The sequence below is a fragment of the Cydia pomonella genome, chromosome 7, assembly GCF_033807575.1.
Source record: "Cydia pomonella isolate Wapato2018A chromosome 7, ilCydPomo1, whole genome shotgun sequence".
Lineage (NCBI taxonomy): Eukaryota > Metazoa > Arthropoda > Insecta > Lepidoptera > Tortricidae > Cydia > Cydia pomonella.
In genome coordinates this window covers 8,430,064-8,446,868 of record NC_084709.1, presented here as the reverse complement: position 1 = coordinate 8,446,868, position 16,805 = coordinate 8,430,064, and the positions used below count along the sequence as shown (strand labels likewise).

Here is a 16,805-nt window from a genome sequence, read left to right as displayed (position 1 = left end):
TATGGGATAATATAGTGTTAGTATGTAATTTTAATGTCTGCATACTTGCTATATTGGTCCGACGGCCATTTGTCCGGTACAAGGTGCTAAAGTTAGGTAAACATATTACTAACTTTTCTTAAATTCTCATGGCTGATTTTTATGTATGTTTTAGAAAACATTGTTAAAAATTGATAATCAACATTGCCAGTCCATTTCCGCCGGCGATAACTATTACCAGACGCTTTAAAGCTGTCAAAAAATATTGAAACTATACTTAAATTCTCACTCTTGATTTTTATATATGATACTCAGGGAAATATTACTATATAATAACATATAGTAAATAAATAAATTGATCAAATACTATTACTATTACATTTTGTAAGTAGCCACATCAATTGGAAGGGCCCAACCATCCCCCAGATCCACACAAAGTGTAAATGTGTATTTGTGTGAAATTTTATGTGGCTGCAATTGATCTGGCTACTTACAAAATGGTTTGTTATAGTTCCCTAAGTATCATATATAGAAATCAAGAGTGAGAATATAAGGAAAGTTAAAATATTATTTGACAGTTTTAAAGCATCTGGTAATAGTTATCGCCGACGGAAATGGTCTGGCAATGTTGATTATCAATTTTTAACAATGTTTTCTAAAACATACATAAAAATCAGCCATGAGAATACTGAGAAAAGTTAGTAATATTTTTACCAACCTTTAGACTTTAGACGAATTCTTCGACAAGGTGTCATTGATGCACACACATAATGCAAATATATAGTCTAAGTGTGTTTACCTGTTTACTGTATTTTAATCGAGAATGTTATTTTATTTTTATTTGAGAAATTATTTATGCACCAAATTATTTTAATCTTAATATTAAGTCATAATTTATTGTATTTTTATAATGTATTCATTGCTGACATTCGATTTATAATTATAATTGTTTTTTTATTTTATTTTATTGATTTAATTTTACAATTTACATTTAGTTAAATGTAATACGATTGTGTAAGTATTTTGGACGTGTAATTACTTTTATCAATAAATATATGAATATGAATATGAATGAATTAGCACCTTGCACCAGACAAATGGCCGTTAGCAAGTATGCAGACATTAAAAGTATATCCTAAAACTATATTATCCCATACATTTTATTCATGAGATAATAAGTAAGGTCTGGCTGATCTGGGATCTCGGACTATCACAACAATAATAAAAAGTACAAGAATAAAAAAGTTTTTTAAATTCATTATTTGGTGGTTCGGCCAGACTAAACTGGTAACACTTTTTCCTAAGTCTCTCCTAGGAGAATTTCGTGCTATCCAAATAAGAATCTAAATTTCTTTAAGTCTAGAAAGAATAAGAATGAAAACAACTTTTCATTCTATTGGTCGAATACGATAGTCATCGTATTTTATGAACTCCAGTCGTATTGTTATCTTAAATTGATTTTCATCAAAGAAGCGGAAGTATCTAATCTACCCTTTGTGTTTTAATTTCCGACCTTTCGAGAGTATTTTTTGCCCAAATTCGGGCTTCGAGTATTTTTCCTGAAAATGAAAGCGCTGATTTTGTCACTTCAAGCGCGACAAACGCAATTTAAATCTTTAAAGTGCCTTGAAGGAATAGATAACAAACTTTTATAGAATAGGTGCACATATTCAAACAATGCTTCTCCTTTATTTAGTAAATAAGTATATAAAGAAAGATAACACATAACCAACCTCCTTCCTGGAACTAAAACATTTAGTACAAAGAACATCTCATCATTTTGCATATTTCTAGTCATGTTAATGGCCAATATAACACATTAACTAAATAACTCTTTATTTTAGTTTTTCCTTATACGAACGTCTAATAAGTCTACTTGTTCATATTAAAACATCTTGTCATTGAAGGATATTTAAGGTTTTTTCATCTTAAATTTGTTTAGTTTATTTATTTACGCACCTACATATTTTCAATAGTAGTAAGAAAAATAAATTTTCTTTCTTTTTGTAAAATTTGGAAAATAATACTTGGATAAATTGTAACAGTGTTGTTTTTGTCCACAGTCATGGAGAAGACCTGATCGTGACGCCGTTCGCGCAGGTGCTGGCGAGCCTGCGCAGCGTGCGCACAAACTTCCTATCCCTCACCAATGTGCCAGTCGCCAAGTAAGTAAAGCTTCCTTTTGCGGTGGTCAATAAGTGTAATCTTTGATTACAAATTGTATGCTTGTAGCCAGCTAGTAAGTACTAACGGCAATAGGTAACACATCGATAGAGAAAGAGAAAAAAGGGTTTTTTTTTGGCTTGGCTGCACTGTCCTTAAGTAACTGAAAACATTTTTTACCTTACATTTGGATATTTTAACTGGAATAAAGCTACAAGAAATCGAATTCAAAGAATTGAAAAAACCCGAATACGGAAGGCTTTGATTTTGGAAACAAAATACGATATTTTCATTTTTTTAAATTAATATACATAATATATCCTATGTCACTTCCAAAACTGAGGTGAACCTAGTGATATCACATACTTTGAAATCCGTCAAACGCTACGATACGATACGATACGATACGATAATTTATTGATAAAATATATTTTACATGTCATGTCTTAATACTAGATAGGTACTTAAAATCTATTATACGTATGTCATACATCTAGATTCATTCAGAACCACAAACATAAGCTCGCAAGATATAACTCGCCTCCAGTCGAGTGATAAAAACCATCCCCACCAAGTCTAAAACACCTCTAAAAGTGATCCATGATTTACTGACGAAAACAATAATAATCAAGTGAATGGATGCCAAAGTTTATGGCGGAGTAAAGCCGAAAAATAGGCAGAGGCACAGTTTTATGGCGTCTTTTAAAAGGATAAGGAGAACAAATTGAATGTGGCATGAAAAAATACGCTATAAAGTCCACAGAAGTTGTCTTAAGAGGCAGAAAGGGAAGTGAGTTATAAAATGTGTTATACTAGACCTTACGTTAATGACAACAAATTGCTTAATTTTGTGAGTTAATGTTCACCTATGTCGCTTCATCTGCTCAAGTATGAATATCGGTTTATCCTGTTAAGTATATATCGGCAGACAAAATAAGGTAGTTTTAACCCCCGACCCAAAAGAGGGGTGTTATGTTTGACGCCAATGTCGGTCTGTCTGTGCCATCGTAGCTCTCCAACGGATGGGCCGATGCGGTTTATTACATGAAAGTGAGTTTTGTTGCGGTGGTTCTTATGTTTTATGTTTCATAAAAATTTATCTACCAGTTTGAAGATTATCAGCTCTTTTCCAAAATGATGTAAGCAATTTTTAGCGTAAAATGGATTTTGTTGACATAATTGTTATAATTTTATTAATAAGACGGATCTAACTATTATAGTCGTCAGTCAAGTGGGTGGGTCTTCACATGCAACTTAAAATTTCTTATCTGATGTATATATATTTCTTCATGATACTATGCTTCACCGAAAAGCTAGCGTTAAACATTTCTTGACATTTTTGATTACCTATCTGGCTGACCTAGTGAGTAGTGACCCTGCCTTTGAAGCCGATGGTCTCGGGTTCAAATCCTGGTATAGGATTTTATTTGTGTGATGACCACAGATATAGGTGTTTTCTATGTATTTATAAATATTTAGATACTATTGTACATTTGGGACAAGGCCGATCTGTGTAAGATTGTCCCTAAATACCCACAACACAAGCATTATTGAGCTTACTTGGCAAGATAAAATTAGTAAAGAGGTAGTATTCTCAAGAACACATTGCTGCAGCTTAACTGCTATGTGAAAGCAGAGACTTCGCTGGCTTGGCAACGTTCATCGCATGGACCCTGAGAGACTACCACGCCAAGTAATGCTGGGTCAGATAGCGAACGTAAAAATACCTGTTGGGCGTCCACCTCTACGTTTTAAGGACTCCTGTAAGTGGAACATGGACAGTTTTGGCATGCGGACCGACGGTTATGAGAAACGCACCGAAATGAGACTGGAATGGCGTCACGATTAACATTAAATAAAATAAAAAGTAACTTTCGGATCCTCAGATACCTATCAATTTGTTTTCGACGTACATGCAAAAAACTAAAAAAGAGAAAAATATATCCATATCTCCTGGGATTGCACAAACTCTTATTGCACACATTTAGGACGAAATAAAGGTATTAAAATGATTTATAGCTTGCTGGGAAGTAGTTATTCGAAAAAATCTAATTTGATTGGCAAATACATACGTTTCAAACCCACACTTCCGAATTAAAAGTTAAAAAAAAATTAAAAGTAAAGGATACATGAACCATTTAGCCACAAAACTCCTACTCTAGATCACGTCCTTATGATAACACAATAAATACTTGGAACAAACTAATCATAAGTATATTTTTATTTTTGAATCCTGAAGAATTACGCGATTTACGTGAATCAAGTCCGAATGTCAATACACATATGTCAAGTGATTAGGATCCCCTCGTAATGTAGTATTATATCACAAGCCATATAAATGCACAGCCGCAAACCAGGTGGCAAATGTTTAATTAACTTCCACGTTTGGGGAGAATGCGTAGGATACCAACTGACAGGCACGTGCCTGGCTTAATACGAGTATTGACAAATATATTAACTTGTGATGTTAAGGTTAGGTTTTTCCCACTTTTGGTAATTAGTTTGAGTATCTCTAAGTAATCGCGATAAATTTAGCTTACCACTTATCTGATATTCCGACTACGTCACGTTTAATATTTATTTTTAAATATTTAACAATACGAGTAACAACAATATTAACTTAATCGGGGGTGACACCGCGTGTGATAATACAACCAGCTACATACTAAGTTATGACATGAAAATTTCTGCTTTTGGGTTATTTAAGAATACTCTTAGCGAAGACGGTGCGCTTCCCGAGTATCACTATGTCTGGCATCCTGGCAAATCGACGCATATTGGTTCATAGCTGCAACATTACAAGTATCGTCTCTAAACTTTTGTCACACACTGTGACTAGATTTTTTATATATTGTTTGATATTTGTATTATTATTTGAAAATAAAATGAGGCTACTTTTTGACTCGTTAATATACCTAAATAAGGTGACTGGAGCTTTTCGAAAGGGACTTTCATTTTAAAGATTTTTTAAAGGCAACAATAGTTATTATTGTTTCAAGTATTATATTGTGGTACCTATTCAGAATATTAATATTATAGGAAACAAATGCTGCTATTTCATTAAATATTCTTTATTGCTGACCAATATCAAATGAAACATATAAAATAAGCATATACTAGTAAGTTAAACTATGGTCGACAACAGAGCATTAGCAAATTCTAGAGTTTGCGAATTCTCGGTTTAGGATTCCGGAATTCTAATAAACATGTGCGGTGATCAAAGGGGGTATAGAGTTCCCTTGTAGAAATTTAGAATAAATTGTTCCCATTTCACGCCATATGCAGAAAATGGTTACGTCAGCTAGCAGGTAAACTCGTTATTACAAGGGCCGACAGCGGAGAAAATTACATTTCAATTCCATTAGTTCATAAATTTGTTCTCGAGTTCCATAAGGTCGGATGTGAAAGACATGAACTTTTCAGGAGGGCGAAAACATAATTGCCAATCCTTTGCCAATTTCTCGAGAACTATGAGGACTTTACAGACGATTGAGTGAAAATATTTTCGTATTTTATTTACAAATAAATCAGTATTTGGGAAAATAATATCATCTTACTTTAAGCTTTCTCCTAATACTTAAAAGTATAAAATAACGTCATACAGTTGTATTTTTATTAAAAAGTAAAGTTAATACATTATGTATCTCTCAAATTAAAATATAAAATGGAGTAAGTATTGTAAAAAAAAATTGCCATACCGTACCTGATAGTTACGCACCTCTACATTTAGATGCATGAAGATAGTAACCATTAATTAAACGCGAAGAACGTAGAAAGTGTGCAAATCTGGCTTTAAGCATTGCTGAATCTTGAAAAAGAGCAAAATACTGATTTAAACTTACACGATTTTTATACGTTATTAACTAATACAAACGTGAACTTAATATGCGATTATGTCCCGTTTGTATCAATTAATAAGAACAAAATATACCAATCACAGCTTATTTATGAGAAAGTTAAACCGCTACATGAATATAATCTTTTTTTTTACATTACCACTCCAGTATTTTTGTTTAAGACTCATAATCAAGTATATCGAAGGTGTAGATCAAATAAGTTTTTATTGGCAGCTGGGTGTATTCGAAAAGGATTTAATTTCAAGGGATTTAAAAGCATGTTTTAGGTAAGTAGGCGTAGAAACGTGGGCGTGAATCAAAAATGCTGAGTGGGGATTCTATTATAACTTTCAATATATTTTACGTCTGCATGTCAGAGATTAGTTATTGTTTAACCGCTCTTGCTAATGTTGTACCCTAGCAAGCGAAAGATTCCAATTATAAACCACGAGCTTCGGCAGTAGGTTCGGCAGTTGGAAACGTGAGCGTTGCGAGGGTTTCAAGCCACCGAGTGAAATAAACTTTTTTACCACACCAACAAGAGGAAAATACTAACTGTAAAATATCAAACAAAATCAAACCTAATCAAATACAAATATATGTTATCAAACTTTTATCATTTAAAAGTCAATTTTGCCAGCTAACATAAGGAAACAACTTAAAAATGGCATCACTTATCTTTGCATTTGTTTTTGAACAATCAAGAGGGCCTTTATCAGCTGGTGCGGTGAAAACTTTTTATTACTAAACCTATTTCTTTCTATTCGGCAAGAGTTCAAATACATCTGATCTATAGTTATTCATTAATTTCATTATGACGTAGGTACCATGATCACAAATAAGCAGTTGGATAATTTTTAATAAATTATTCATGTTTGTTCCTTTATGCGTAGTTACTGTAATGAATGTAGGTAGGTTCAATAATATAACATTATGTTTAATAGAGTGGTAATTATTGTTTATGAGTCATAACTACGAGTAGTTATAAATCTTTGACGGATATACTAGTAATAATTTACCATTCATATCAGTGACTCTTACGAAGGCGGCTACGTCACATGCGCGTGCGCATGATCAAGGTCGAGCGTCATGGATGTGGTAAAGGTACTGTGCACAACGTAGGAAGCGAGCAAACTACGAATGTCTTATTCGTATTAAAATGTTTGTAGCTTGTGAAACGCATAGTGAGAATATTGCGTATTTTGACTAGGGGAACGTTAGAAATCTTAAGTATTAGAGCAAGATCCCAGAACCGCCAGACCTTACTTATTTTCTCATGAATAAAATGTATGGGATAATATAGAGTTAGTCTGTACTTTTAATGTCTGCATACTTGCCATACTGGCTCGACGGCCAATTGTCCGGTACAAGGTGCTAAAGTTAGGTAAAAATATTACTAAGCTTTCTCAATTTCTCATGGCTGAATTTTATGTATGATTTAGAAAAAAATGTTAAAAATTAATAATCAACATTGCCAGACCATTTCCGCCGCAGACAACTATTACCAGATGCTTTAAAGCTGTCAAAAAGTATTGTAACTTTACTTGCATTCTTACTCTTGATTTTTATATATGATACTCAGGGCACTATTACTATTACATTTTGTAAGTAGCCACACCAAGTTTATATTTGTGTGAAACTTTATTTGGGTCTGGGGGATAGTTGGGCCCTTGCAATTGTTCTGGCTACTTACAAAATGGTTTGTAATAGTTCCCCGAGTATCATATATAAAAATCAAGAGTGAGAATATAAGTAAAGTTACTGTTTTAAAGCGTCTGGTAATAGTTATCGCCGACGGAAATGGTCTGGCAATGTTGATTAGCAATTTTTAACAATGTTTTATAAAACATACATAAAAATCAGCCATGAGAATATTGAGAAAAGTTAGTAATATTTTTACCAACCTTTCGCACCTTGTACCGGACAAATGGCCGTCGGGCCAATATAGCAAGTATGCAGACATTAAAAGTGTATCCTAACACTATATTATTCCATACATTTTATTCATGAGAAAATAAATAAGGTCTGGCGGCTCTGGGATCTTGGACTTTATATAGTCGTTTTATAAAATATATGTTACATACGTTTCATAAAACATGTAAAACGTTTGAAAATAACTAAATCCTGACTACGGTTTTTCTTACAGATTATATACCGAACTTTGAAAGTCGGTTAAAAGTGTTCAGATTAGTAGTTCCGACGCTACTATGGAACACACGAAACAAATCATAGACTGATGTAATCATAACTCTTCCCGTTGTCAGGTAGTAAGTCCAATCCAGTCATTTTAAGTTAAAATTATGAACATGTGTTTTACAGCAAATTTATTTTTGCTTCAATATTTGAGTTTAGTTTCCACAATTTTCTAATTCTCCTCTGATATATAATGTCATTGGTAAAAAAACTGTCTGTATGTTACAGAATCGATAATCGGACTTTTTTTAATGGCAGCCTGTCGTGGGATAGCGATTACATGTGCATCACATCGCGTGTGTAGATATATTCTCAGTATGGTAGTGTATCATTTTCCGTCTGTCACCAGGCTGTATCTTATGAACCGTGATAGTTATCCAGTTGAAATTTCTACAGATTATGTATTTCTATTGCCGCTATAACAACAAATACTAAACAGAATAGAATAAATATTTAAGAGGGCTCCCATACAAAAAGGGATTTTTAGATAATGGTACCCTTCGTGCGCGAGTCCGTCTCGCACTTGGCTGGTTTTTTGGATATGGACCTTTTTATAAATAATATTTTGAGGTACCTATTTATTAAACAGCCAAATTTGATTCAATATCTTTAGCACAACACATCAAAATTCACGATCTACTAAATTAAAGAAACAATGTGGATATATTCATTATTTTATAGTTGAATGTAGTAGTGACGTAGCCATGACGTGCAACTAGTGACGGCGCGTGTGCACGAGACGCGGTGTAGGCGTCTGTGGGTTGACGGCCTTGCGACACTTCAAATGTTCCCACACGTTTCTGTGACATTTTGCCAATACGCACCGGCCGTGTGCGTCTGGCACGCGTTTGAAAATGTAGTTAATGATGTACCTGCAGCGGTAAACAAGCAAGCTTATTATGGATGGTTTTATCCGCGTGATAAAATAACTGTCACTTTTTAACACCGCGGGTTTGAAAGTGACGGAGACCGTTTTATCACGTTGTCACGCAGACAAGAACGACCATTAGATCCGTGCGATCAGATTAGAACTTTGACATGAGTCCGTCTAAGCTAACTTTTTACCGACTTTCTAGAACAAAGGGTCTAGCAAGCTAAGCTAAGAAGATTGGCCCCCGCAAGGGATTTGGTTGTAATTTGAGGTGCAGTAGTGGCAGGTCCTAAGAACACTGTATGCGTAATATCAGCCTTCGATCTTCTTTTGTTTCAGACTTATCCACGAAAATGTCAAAAAATCAAGGTAATTTTTAAACTGTTATTACAGCTAAACCAAGCAAGCCAGAGCAACCAAATAAATTCAGAATTAAGGAGCATAAAATGGGGTTCATAATGCATATTTTTACAGACATTCATTTCCTTGAACTTGGATGAAAAAAATAATGTAATTTTTTTCTGCTCCATTTTTTTGCCACTTTTGGCGGAGACACAACTATCAAAAAAATTACGTGATAAGCCACATTTGTTAACTACGTATCCATTTAAAAACATTTTGAAAAATCATGGTGCGTCATATTAAAAACAAAACAATTATGAACATAAAGTCGAAAATATTTGGGCTCCACATACCAGTGCAAATGTCTAAGGAGCTCTTTCTGAAATCCTTACCAGACGACATTTTTCTTACGGACGAAAATATTGCCCGTAAGAGAAAATGTGAATATTGTAGAATCGAATTTAGTTATACTTGGGACGATGAAGAGTATGACTCTGTAAAAATGGAAGAATTGTATTGTTCTGTTTGCTGCACCGAGTTATTTGTTAATATGGAATGGTAATAAAAAATGTTTTTTCAATGACTTTACATCCAATACTTTTATGTACCCACTTCGTTTCTTATTTGCATATTTAAAAAAAAATTAAATAATACCTAAAGCAATCAATTTTTGCAGCGTTCTTTATCACTTTTTTAGTTCCATTTGTTTTGCGTAAACATATATTACAACATTTACACCTTCTTTCAGATACATATTATTAAAATTGCATAAGAAATAGGTATAAAATGTGTCAATTAATTATTTCATAATGAACGAAAGAGGAAGTTATACTAAAGACACATTTGCCACTAGTAGGTACTACTCTATTGATATAATATGATATAGTAAACATATTTTCGTAATTGTTTTTTATTGACATGACGCACCATGATTTTTCAAATTTTTTTTAAATGGACACGTAGTTAACAATTGTGGCTTATCAAGTAATTTTTTTGATAGTTGTGTCTCCGCGAGAAGTGGCAAAAAAATGGAGCAGAAAAAAAAACATAATTTTTTTCATCCAAGTTCAAGGAAATGAATGTCTGTAAAAATATGCATTATGAACCCCGTTTTATGCTCCTTAATTCTGAATTTATTTGGTTGCTCTCGCTTGCTTGGTTTAGCTGCAATAACAGTTAAAAAATTACCTTGATTTTTTGACATTTTCGTGGATAAGTCTGAAACAAAAGAAGATCGAAGGCGGATATTACGCATACAGTTTTCTTAGGACCTGCCACTACTGCACCTCAAATTACAACCAAATCCCTTGCGGGGGCCAATCTTCTTAGCTTAGCTTGCTAGACCCTTTAGGGAATGTCATTTAAAATGATTTGACATTAATGTGGACATGGCCACACTTTATCATTACAAATTAACTTACTTATACCAAATATTATGGATATATTTACGTCTCGCAAAAACGTAAACGTTATCATGATATTCATGATGTAATTAATTATTTTTCTGTATATTTCATTTGATATTCTTTAACATAAAAAAATACCACAATGTTTACAATACTTATTTATTTGCAAAGTAATGAGACTTTTCTAAATATTTGTTAAATAAATAATACTCCTTGATTGTGCAATTGAGAACTACAAGAAATTAAAAAAGAAATAACCTGCAGGACCAACGTCAATATGATCTGGTATACTTGGTATTGGTAGGTGAACATGGTGTAAAACATATGCAGCTACTAACTTAACAACCTTGTACAGTCAGCATCAAAAGTAGCGGATGAAACAACGCGCCAAAAGTATCTGATATTCCTGATAATTTTTTAAATATAGATAAATTTCTAAAATTCACGTTCAAAATTATATATTTTACAGTCTGAATTGTTCTACATATAAAACCATCACTTTATGTTAAGCTGTTACAGAATGCGCGAGCAGATTAAACAACGCTTCAAAAGTATCTACACTTTTGAAGCGTTGTTTAATCCGCTAATTTTGATGCTGACTGTACCAGGGGGGCGAAACTGACCCTTTCGGGCATTCTCGGCTCCGTTCGGGTCAGCATTGCCAGGAGCAATTATTATGGTTGGCACAACTTGACGTCCGTTTGCGCGCACAACAACAGATAAGATAATGACTTGAATTTTGACGAACCTAAATAGCCGAAAGGGATAGTGCAAACATTAGAATGGGACAGCATGATTCGTCCCAGAATCGCTGTCAAACTTCGGTTTTGTAGGAAGCTTGTTTTCTGTACGGTAGTACTATTATGAGTACTTAATCTGTGCTTGTACTTAAAACATCGTCCTACCGTAGACCCTTATGTATGTAATGTACCCTGCAAACGTTACACGCAAAAGCCGCTCCCATACAATCGACGTTACGCTCGTATTTTAAAATGACATAATTATGTAAACTACATGAACTTGGCATGAACATTAACGTAACAAATATCTATGTCTGGTAATAGCTTACGTTGCTTTAAATTGTTAAGCAAAGCAGAAAGTTTTACATGTAAAACTTCTACTCGCTCTAATTTCTTTGCACAATTTCTAACAACGAAAACTAGTACATAACAGTCGCCGTCGGATATATCGGAGCGGCCAAGGTGTTCACAAATATCTGAACAAGCACTTTAACGCCTTGATAATAGAGGCGTGTTCAGATATCTGTACCAGACATATTAGGGTAATTCAAAAATCAAGGTTTGAATTTTTTTAACCCTCACCCCATAATTTCATCCTACCTGCTAAAATAATAATTAAAGATTAATTTAAGAATTTTTGATTAACATTTAGAGGTCGCAAACACCAGTACCACCTGCCAACTTTTACAAATTTTCTACAATTACGTTCTTACTGCGATGTGTAATATGGTTTGCTTTTAGTATGCTCCATGACAATATTTACCTATTAACTACGCATAGTTTATGTGACTGCTACTTAATAAAAAGCGTCATTTACGACAATATTGCCTTTGTTTAATTTTACAAGTTTTCTAATGTCGGTAGCGATTCCTAAATATCTATTTAAAAAATTATAAACAATTCTAGAGTGTTTTCCATCGCAATAGATAATTTTTAGAGGATGAAAGAATATATATATCGCCTCTCTTTGATTTCACAAATTTTCAAACGTCGGTAGCGACGCCTAAATATCTCGTCTATTTAAAAAATTATAAAAAGAATCTGAAGTGTTTTCCAACGCAATAGATCATTTGTAGAGGGTGAGAGTTAAAAAAAAACGTGTTTTTCAGTACTAGTTTGAATCACCCTAAGACATATAATTATGTATATGTTACTTGAATGTTCATGTCAAATTTCATGTTATATTAGAATGTTGTTTTAAAATGAGATAGTACCTTCGATAGTAGCTAGGTTAGTGAGTGTTACTCTTGACTCCGGGCACAACATGTAAGGTAACATAAATACACATGTTCAGTGGATAGAACCGTGTTACAGGCATGTTATTACAGCGCTGTTGGGCATGCGTGGGTTCTTCACACCGAGGACTTGAGAAAAGGTCACACCAAACAAAAAAATTAAATCTTTATCAATTATTAATTTATTTTACTAAAGAAAACTTATTGTACAAAAGGCGGATTTAATGCCAAAAGGCATTCTCTACCAGTAACCTTAAGAGGAATTCGTAGTTGCGATTTTTCCATTCAAACGCTGTCGACTATTTCCTCTCTGGATTTTAAACCTAGAGCAATGATTTTATAAATAAGATCTATATCATAAATATCTGTACCGCTTTGTTTCATACATACGTATGTAATGCAAATAATACATAATACAATTATTTTTATTAATCATTTATTTTCATCAGACACATAGGTGTTACATTGCGGATCCCTTTGTTTGACTTAATAATTGAAAGTCATAATGTAATAATTGTCAGATTATCATTAGTCATAATTCTGAAACTATCTACTAGGTTAGGTTAGGTTTGTTTAATGGCAATCCTGAAAAGTTACGGGTTCCTGAGAAAAGGCAAATATTGACTAACAAAAATGCGAACAAACAATACATTATGACTTAAAACTTTATGGGAAACAATAGAGACCCGTTACATTGATATAGTACTGCCAAACTGCGAAACAGTTTGATGGCAGATAGTTTCGCTCTTGATATACGTTTGTGTTTATTAATAAACATGCTGCATTATTTTAACCATAATAACTAAGCATGCAAAACTAATTCCAATTTATTCTATCACGCCTTCACGGTCAGTAAATACGGGTACACTTTTTTTGGGGTTTTCATTGCTTACATTTATTACAGGTGCTATTGTGTGTATAACATCAGTTCGAACAGGATGTGTTCAATGAACGATGTGTTCGAATATATCTGAAAAATAAAGGAATATGATTTGACCTTTGACCTCATTTCTAGTATTAGTCGATGACGTTTTATTGAGTGTGTGAATTGTGTGATCAAATACCGCAATAGCGATCGTAACGTCCGGTTCGCGAACACATAATATTATATGTATGCGTGTAGATTTGTAGCAGTGTATATAACTGTACAAAATTAGGCCTTAAAACACTCGTGAGAAGGGTTTATAAACCCACACTCGTATGCCTTTCATCATGTAGCAGTCTCATAAACTACTACATATTATTTTTCTCATAATTAAACTCTAAAAAAATACGGTTTAATGGATTTTAATGGAATAATTACACACTTGTAAAAAAAATCTAAAGAAGTTCTTAACCCTTAAACTTTTTTTTTACTTTTCGTTACTTTAAATTAGTGTTTACGGTATACGGTGTAACAGCGTTAATAGGAAACTATTTTAAAGTTTTATTTTTATCACTACATCTTATAAAACAAAGTCCCCCGCCGCGTCTGTATGTTCGCGATAAACTCAAAAACTACTGAGCGGATTTTCATGCAGTTTTTAGTAAAAAATTTACCTGTCAATAAGTGCCTGTGCAAGTTAAATTTAACCCACTTCCTGGTTTCCGATGAAGCTGAAGCCGATGAAATTTGCATACATATGTAAGTCGGGTGACAATGCCACCACCAAATGGTACCATCAAGCTGATCTGATGATAGAGACAGGAGGTAGGAACTCTGTGATAAAACAACGCAACCTAATTGTGTTTGGGGTTTTTAGAATTGTCTCGATGAGTATTAGTTGCCCGTGGACAAAAAGTACAGTCAGCGATAAAAGCTTGTACCAAAAATGAAATTTTTGCCAAAAACTTATTATTACCCGGCTAGCCGTAAGTAAGTTTGTTTTTACACATCTTTTTTTCCCTCTCTAATTGGTCAATATAGGCTATACGTAACCGTAACTCACATTTAGTGGTCCTTAACCTCCACTCGTCAGAAAATCATATGCTATGTGGTCGCTATGAGATCACCACATGGTTAAGTGTTAACGAATTACTAATTCAAAGGGCGCAAAAACTATCTATACATTTCTATTCTAATTATTCATACAATAAAAATGACATATATTTTATTTTGTTGCAAGTCAAAGTAATAAAAAAAGAAACAATTTCATGAATTACAAATTAATTTAAACTTCGTGATTATACTGAAAGTGACAATTTCAGTATTCAAGACAAACTGGTAACAACTACTCGTTACAGCTTTTTCAAGATATGTAAAGTTTTCCACATCGCATAGCTACCTAATTAAGTATATCGCTTTTCTTAATAGCTCCTTTGACCCCTTTTGAAACTGCTAAAGTTTTTAAACTCCATTCAGAGTTAGATATAGCATCAAAAGTTAGCTCCAGAGACTACTATAAAATATATTATGGAAGAGCTGTTTGAGCTGCAAAATTGAATGAACGTGAATTAGGTAGGTACCCGCTTAATTAAACAAACCATATTAGTCAGTTATCCGGAAATTATTTCTATTAGATATTTACACACATGCAAATTTCAATATTCTATTTCATTACATATATTTAAAATATATTAGGTATATACAAATATGTGGTAAATTTAGCAATATCTCAACTTTCAAAAACAACATATACACGGTTAGACGGTTGTTGCACTGGATGCGATTCGGACATCGCTCTGATGTGCGAGCGGGATGTCGCTATAATACGCACATAGCGTTGTCTCACTCAAAAATCGGAGTGTCGTGCGAATCGCGTCCAGCGTGATAACCGCCTTATAAATTCTATTTATTTTTTCACGTATTTAAGTAAACCAAATAGGTAACATACATTTACTTGGATTGTGTAACCATTAAACAGAATCCTTTTTAGTCAAACTTGGCTAGTTATTGGAAGGTGGTCAGTAATAGACAATTTTAAGATGTATAATTTTCTGTAAAGAAATGATACAAATTCAACGTAATAAAACAAAGAATGCTTATACTGAAAATGCTCTTGAACTATGTTGGCGAATTGGCGATGCAATTAACAATCAATCTGTATCATCAAATTCTTAAAAAAAAAAATCATAGTTATCATTCTCTCAGAACAGGCCAAACGAGGGTTATTAATTAGTAAGTATCATCTATATTACTCTTACAAGCATAAGGGAGTAACCTTCGCAGCGCTTTGTACGTCTTTTTACTAAGGAGAGAAGATTTTTGCAATAACTCAATAACGGCTAGACCGATCATGTTCGCTATAGTTTTCATTAAAAGTATTTACTAAGCTTTTGTTTCACAATTTTTTTCATTTTTTGTCGACCCATGGCTCAAAAGTTAGAGGGGGGACACATAATTTCTGCCCTCCGGGCGGAAAGCGTCAACTTTGCTTCTGCTGCGCTAAACGAAGTTGCTGCTTTTCGCCTCCGTCGAGCAGAAAAATAGTATGCGCACCACGGGAGGAATCGTAGGACATTCCATCCCGTGTGTTTGCGTATTTTACACGCGGCACGCAATGTCCTACTTTTCCTCCCTTGGGATACAAATAACTATTTTCTTTCGGAGCTATTTCCTAATTTATTATGAGAACCCCGAGATTGGAAAGAAATATTTATTTTATTCTGTTTTTAGTATTTATTGTTATAGTGGCAACAGAAATACATAATCTGTAGAAATTTCAACTGGCTAACTATCACGGTTCATGAGATACAGCCTGGTGACAGACAGACGGACGGACGGACAGCGGAGTCTCAGTAATAGGGTCCAGTTTGACCTTTTGGGTACGGAACCCTAAAAATATAATTTTTTATGGGAGTTACCATAAAAAAAATTGAAGTTTTTATTTTACCGTTCTGTTGCCATGCATGATTTATGTATCCATGCCAAATTGCAGCTTTCTAGCACTAACGATCACGGAGCAACGCCGTGGACAGACGGACAGACGGACATGGCGAAACTATAAGGGTTTCTAGGTAACGACGAAACCCCAATAAACAATGAATTTAGTACCATGTTAAGACTACTCTAGCTGAAGTGAAAGTCCTTTTAAAAGTAAATGACGCCACAAAATTTACCC

At 33.8% G+C, this 16,805-nt stretch overlaps 1 protein-coding gene across 13 annotated transcripts in view; it reads left to right on the top strand.

The window, feature by feature from the left end:
* The window catches only part of LOC133519756 (cAMP-specific 3',5'-cyclic phosphodiesterase), a 588,515-nt gene that overhangs the window by 508,844 nt on the left and 62,866 nt on the right, over positions 1–16,805 (top strand). For all 13 annotated transcript variants that reach the window (XM_061853844.1, XM_061853837.1, XM_061853836.1 and 10 more), the window contains one exon: positions 2,043–2,144. In XM_061853844.1, the coding sequence (XP_061709828.1) occupies positions 2,043–2,144 (102 nt within the window). The remainder of the gene's footprint in view (positions 1–2,042; positions 2,145–16,805) is intronic.